Here is a 6,407-nt window from a genome sequence, read left to right on the forward strand (position 1 = left end):
AATGCTAAATTTCCAGGAGGGGAGAAAAAAACATAAATGGCCCAGCTCAGGGGAGTTCTCTAGTCCTTGCTCAATGAAAGGCAGCACAAGCCACGGACGAGGCCACCAAGAATTGATCGCTGTATGGTGGAGGCCAATCCTAGAAAAGGTGGAATTGTAAGGTGGGCAAGCCTCACAAAAGTTACCTGTAACAAGAGTTAATGTGTCTTCTTCAAGCTTTCCAATTTTCTCCTTCTCACTTGTCCTTTCTGGGAACCAGTTTTTAGTCTTCTTTTGTTTATATTTAATTCCTGCTTATTTCTTTCTCCATCCTTCCCACATAAATTATGTTATCCTACTTTCTTAATCTGACTCTTGCTTAGCTAAATGTTCAGTTCACTTTCAACATTTTAAATAGATGCTTTTATTATTATGAATTAATCCCCAAGTTCCACTTTGCCTGTGTCTTTTAGGTTTCAATACATAGTAATGTCATTAATGTCTTCTGGAATTTCAGTTGATTTGCAATATCAAAACCCATTTAAGAAAGTATTTTTACAGCTTCCTTTCAGCTGAAACCAATAAATAGCTTCCCTGCTTCTTCTGTACTTGTCTGTTGTCAAATCTCAACAGACTATCCATAGCAGTCATTTTAAAATGTGAATAGTTCATAGCATGGTCTGCTTGAAATCCTACAAAAGATTTTCAATAAGTTGAGAATAACTGCTAAACTCTTTACCATGACTTAGGTCACTCTCCTTTTTAGCCATATACCTCCCTGGCAGCCCCACTCCCATGACCTCATCTGCAGTCTCCTCAGCAGACCACACTGGCCACCCTGCTTCTCCTAGAGCACAGCAAGCTTGCTGTCACATGAAGGACTTCACAATTGTGGTTTGTTTTACCTGGGATATTCCTTCTCCAGATCTTCACCCAACATGCTCAATTGCTTCATTCACGTTTCTGTTAGAATATGACCCCTTTAGGGACAGCTTTAACATTCCCTTTGTTATTTGTACTCAAAAGAGGGGTGGAAAAGAGATGAGGGGAGTCCATATATAATATTATTTATACATAAAATGTCTCTGGGAGCAGAGAAATGGGTAGTCACTGAGGAACAGAGGCTTCATATACCATGTGACTAAATCATCTAGTTCAGACTATTTTAAAAGACTACATAATGCTATTTAAAAAAAGGGGGGAAGATTAATAGAGGAGTAAAAACATTTTTTGGCTCATAGAGTTTGGGTAGATTTATGTAAGGTGATGGGAGAGAAGAAGGCATTCCAGGAGACTTAAAGAAGGTAAGAGAAAAATACGGAACATGCTACTGAATATTTTATGCAAATTTTTATCTTCAGGGCCTAGTTTACTAGAGACAAAAAATATACCTGTCTCAGTAGGGCAGTGGAAGCTTGTTAAGGAATAATGGAAAATAATATTGCCTAGGAAGAGCAGAAACAGATGGAGGATTTTAAAATTCAGGGGAGAAGTTTAGCTTTGTTCTGCTAGGAAAAAAACAAGCCATTGAAGGTTCTTGAACAAGGGGATGATATGGCCAAATGAGTGTTTAAGGAGGATTTTTCTACATCCTGGTAATGAATGGATGAATAGAGTTAAAGGCTGGAGGCAAGGCAGCCAAGTAGGCGGTACTTAACAGTTTATTCTCAAAGGAGACCAGGGCCTGATGAGGACAGTGGCTTTGGGTTACAGGGGAAAATAATAAAGATAAGAGGTTTTTTCTTAATCAACAGAATTTGGAAAGTATCTGTATTTGAGAAATGGAGAACTTATATCAAAGTTAATTTGATCAGCAATCAAGGCTTTTTATGTATAAGTTGCTCTATTATTCATGTTTGTTTATGTAACTGATGTTTGTTCATCTAATGAACAAAGTGTGAAGATATACAAAACCTGATTCCTCTGTTTAAGTGTTCATTTTAGTCATTGTTTATATTTTACCAATAATCTTAGCTTATGAATATCCTTACAGAAAAATTTATCATCCCACAAATATTTATTTACATCATAACCCATCCCACTTTGTAGCACAGGTAATAAAAGTACTATGAGTTTAGCTATCATGACCAGGTCATAGTACTATAAAGCCAAAGGGTACAAAACTGGTAACTAAATTTTCAAATCTCACATTGGGCATATTTTCATAATATTATGCTGTAGGAGATGAGTTAGCCAGTAACTTTTGGAGCAATTATGGGTTCCAGCTATGCGCAATATCTCATTTAATAATTTTAAACATCACACAAATGAGACATTATTATTATTGACATTGTTCACCACTATGGAACAATGAAGCTTCAGAAAGTTAAGTGACTTGCAACAAAGTCATCTGGCTTGTAGGTAGCACCATGAGGATTGGAGCAGGCCTGGCTGACCCAAGATCTTGAGCTCTGACAGCCACATTGTTCAGCAATATCAGAACGGGGGCAAACAAGTGCCACAGAAGAGAGTTATGAGCCATTCCTGGGAATGTTAGGATAGCATGAAGGAGTAAATGTTTGAATGAGCTTTTAAAGGATGAGTTGATACGTAGCGGAAAAGACCACTGTGATCATGTGGGGCAATGAAAAATACATCTTTACTCTGCATCCCTGGTTCCTGGCACAGAGCTCCTAAAACCCTTGGAATTTCCTGAATGCTAGTGTGAGAGGGGTATCCTGTGATTTATAATAAGCCCCTTTCAATGATATCTGTGTTCATGTGAAGAAAGACTCTTGATGACTCTTAGTGGGCCCCTAAATAGCTTCAGAATGGTGGCTGGTTGCCAGAGTAACCAACAATATGATTAGAGGTTTGGAAACTACCTTCAGCCCCACTCCCTGACCTCCCTCTTCAAAAGGATGAGGACTGGAAAACGATTCAAGCATCAATGGCCAATGATTTAATCAATAATACCTATGCAATGAAGTCCTCATAAAAACTCTAAATGGAAGGGTTTGGAGTGCTTCTACATTGGTGAATGTATACACATGCCAGGAGGGTGGAGCATCCCAAACTCCTTGGGAACCCTACTCTGTGTGCCTCTTTATCTGGCCATTCATTTGTATTCTTTAAAATATCCTTTATATCCCAGGAATATAGAGTATTACATACTGGAATATCACTTCCTCCTTGATAGCACCTTCTTCTTTGGTCTTGGAGTATGGGAGCAACAGTGGAGGAGGAAGAGTAAACATCTTCTTACCTAACAACCAGCAGCTGTGCTCTCTGCTGTTTTTCCTGCCAGGGTTGTGTGTGTGTGTGTGTGTGTGTGTGTGTGTGTGTGTGTGTGTGCGCGTGCCCGCACACATACATATATACATATATCCTTCATAATAAACTAGTAATAATTAGTAAAGTGTTTTCCTGAGTTCTCTGAGCCATTATAACAACCTGAGGAGGGACTTGTAAGAACCTTTGATCTGTAGTCATGTTGAACAAAAATGTGAGTAATCTGAGAACCCTTTACATATGATTGTCATCTGTAGTGGAGGGACAATCTTGTGGGACTGGGCCCTTAATCTGTGAGATCTGCATTAACTCCAGGTACTTAGTGTTTTAATTGAATTAGATTGTAGGACACTCAGTTGAGTCCACAGAGAATGGGAGAACTGTTTGGTGCAGAAAACCCACAGATATAATGTCAGGAGTCCTGTGGGTAGAAACGAATCATAGTTGGGATGAAGAGATGATGATCCAGATTAATCCCATTGGAAGCCCCAACTATTTGAAAAGGAACATTACTCCAGATTTTGAACTAAATGACTTGGCTAGTAGTTATATTATTAACTCCAACAGGGATGTTGGGGAGGGAGGACACTGGACAGGAAAAAGATTATAATTTTAATCCTGAATATGTTACTGCTTTGTATTGAATGCCTAAGTGCCATATATAGCTAGTTAAGTTTTGGAATGTGGCCAGGTAGTTTGAAGCTGAAAAATATAAATCTTATAGTCTGTAAAATGAGTGTAAGATCTACCGCATAGATTTGTACTGGAGATTAAATATAATTATCTAAGCAAAAACCCTTTGAAAAGAGGAAACAATTGTTACTTTAAGATTATTTTACACAGAAGGGAGAGTTGCATTCCTGGAGGATATGAGATCCCTGACATGTAGTATTTAATACCAAGAGAAGAGGAGTGAATAAAAATATTTGAAAAAGACAGCATTTAAAAGATAGGAAGAGAAGAAGAATTTGAGTATTGTAGAGCTTTCCTAGAAATTGAGAAAGAGGGGCACCTGGGTGGCTCAGTGGGTTAAAGCCTCTCCCTTTGGCTCAGGTCATGATCCCAGGGTCCTAGGATCGAGCTCCGCATTGGGCTCTCTGCTTGGCAGGGAGTCTGCTTCCTCCTCTCTCTGTCTGCCTGCCTCTCTGCCTACTTGTGATCTCTGCCTGCCAAATAAATAAATAAATAAATCTTAAAAAAAAAACAAATCTTTAAAAAAAAATTGAGAAAGAGCAATTTTCAGGGGTGAAATGCATTAAAGAATTAAGTAGGTTGAGAATGAATAAATGCCAGTTAGAGCTGACAATGAGTAGGTCTCCCAATAGAATGGGAAGAAGAGAAAACAATTAAATGAATTTAAGGTCACATAGAGAGAGATGAAAGCAACACTGAAGATGTTTTGCAATAAAGGGAAAGAAGGAAAGAAGACAGTAGCAAGAGAGGGAGGCGAGAATAAATGCGTATGTTAAGCAGGGTGTGAGATTCTAGACTAGAAAAGAATATCTATAAGAATAATACCCATTCTGAAACAGAAAGAGCTAGGTCAAGGACAAAGAGCCAAGTTGGTTTTATAATAGAATCATCTCTTTCTCTAAAACTGAAGCAAATCACAAAATGACAAGCTGAAAAAGTGCCCTGAATCTCTGAATGTTTTCAGATTAAGTAGGAAGAATAATCATTTGTGAGGAATAGGATGAAGCCTGAGGAAAGGGGGGATATGGAATTAGAAAGATAAGGGGAAAGATAAAACCTCCTCGGCAGCTACTCTTGGGAATATTTAGCTAGTGACCCAGTAAGAGACACATTTTAAAAGGAAGAGCTATGGACTCGGTTAAAATTAGCATGAAATTGTGGTGAGCCTGATCTGAGCAATTCCTGGTTCTGTCCACATGGAGTTGTGTGGCTAGGAATCAGAATCAGATAACAGAGGCAGAGTAGAACCGTGGTAAAGCAGAGAATCAAAAGTGTTCAACCCATTTTTTTTTCTTGCAAATAATACATTGAAGTTAAGGTCCAGATTTCTATACCTTAGCTTCATTATGAGATAGATAAACCAGTTTCAGGATCATTCTTGGACCAAGTCCCATCCTTTTAATATCATTGCAGTGGAAAAGTGATTTCCAAGATCTCTAAGCAATAATCTCATCAGTGAAATTTTAAAAATCTCATTCATAAATCAATTACTCCCGGTAAAGGTGATCTTTGAAGACTATGTTTAATAACCACTTGGAGAAATTAATTATGATATCTTTATATTTGCAGTCCCATAGCTGGAACCTTGAGAAAGGTATTATAGGGGGCACCTGGGTGGCTCAGTTGGTTAAGCCTCTGCCTTTGGCTCAGGTCATGATCCCAGGGTCCTGGGATTGAGTCCTGCATCGGGTTCCCTGCTCAGCGGGGAGCCTGCCTTTCCCTCTCCCTCTTCCCCTCCCCCCTGCTCTCTCTCTCTCTCTCTCAAATAAATAAAAATCTTAAAAAAAAAAAAGTATTATAGGGAGGTCTGCGTGTGACTATATTTCAAGTTAAAATAAGTCAATAAGGGGATTTCTGTATAAAATTTTAAGCTCTGAACAAAGTGTGAAGATATACAAAACCTGATTCCTCTGTTTAAGTGTTCATTTTAGTCATTGTTTATATTGTTTATATGACCACAGAGATTCTGAACTATTTACAGCAGCATTGTTTATATTGTTTATATTGTTTATATGACCACAGAGATTCTGAACTATTTACAGCAGCTTTGTTTCCAAACTATGTAGAATTTATATAAAGTGTTAAGCAAAGAGAAAGATAATAAATTTAAATTTATATTTCATATTTTCTTAGAATAAAAACTTATCTAATACACACACACAAACACACACACATCTTGAGCCTGCAAAACTATATGGAAGATCACTGACATTCCAAAATACTTTCCAGAGTGGAAATATCTTATTTGTAGCAAAAAGTAATTTTGATAGAATAAAAAAAGAAAAGAAACAAAGTATTGAGAAGGGAAAGAAGAATTTAAAAAGGAAAACAAAGGAAAAACCAACTATTAAAAATTGCAATCTAAAAACCTTATAACACTTGCCAAATATAAGTGTTGACTATGACATTTCTCTCTTTTCTAATTTTTTTTCTCAATTTTAGTTTGTTTGGGAGTAGTTTGCAAATAGTCTCACATTTTCCTACACTATACCTATGTTCCCATT

General features: G+C 37.5%; 1 protein-coding gene across 1 annotated transcript in view; it reads right to left on the reverse strand.

The window, feature by feature from the left end:
- Window positions 1-919, reverse strand: part of LOC122899760 (60S ribosomal protein L10a-like) — a 95,610-nt gene extending 94,691 nt beyond the window's left edge. The window contains 1 exon segment of the mRNA XM_044237858.1: window positions 885-919. Within this exon segment, the coding sequence (XP_044093793.1) occupies window positions 885-919 (35 nt within the window).
- Between the last annotated feature and the right edge of the window lie 5,488 nt (window positions 920-6,407).

This window comes from Neovison vison, chromosome 1, assembly GCF_020171115.1.
Source record: "Neovison vison isolate M4711 chromosome 1, ASM_NN_V1, whole genome shotgun sequence".
In the NCBI taxonomy this organism is placed as follows: Eukaryota; Metazoa; Chordata; class Mammalia; order Carnivora; family Mustelidae; genus Neogale; species Neogale vison.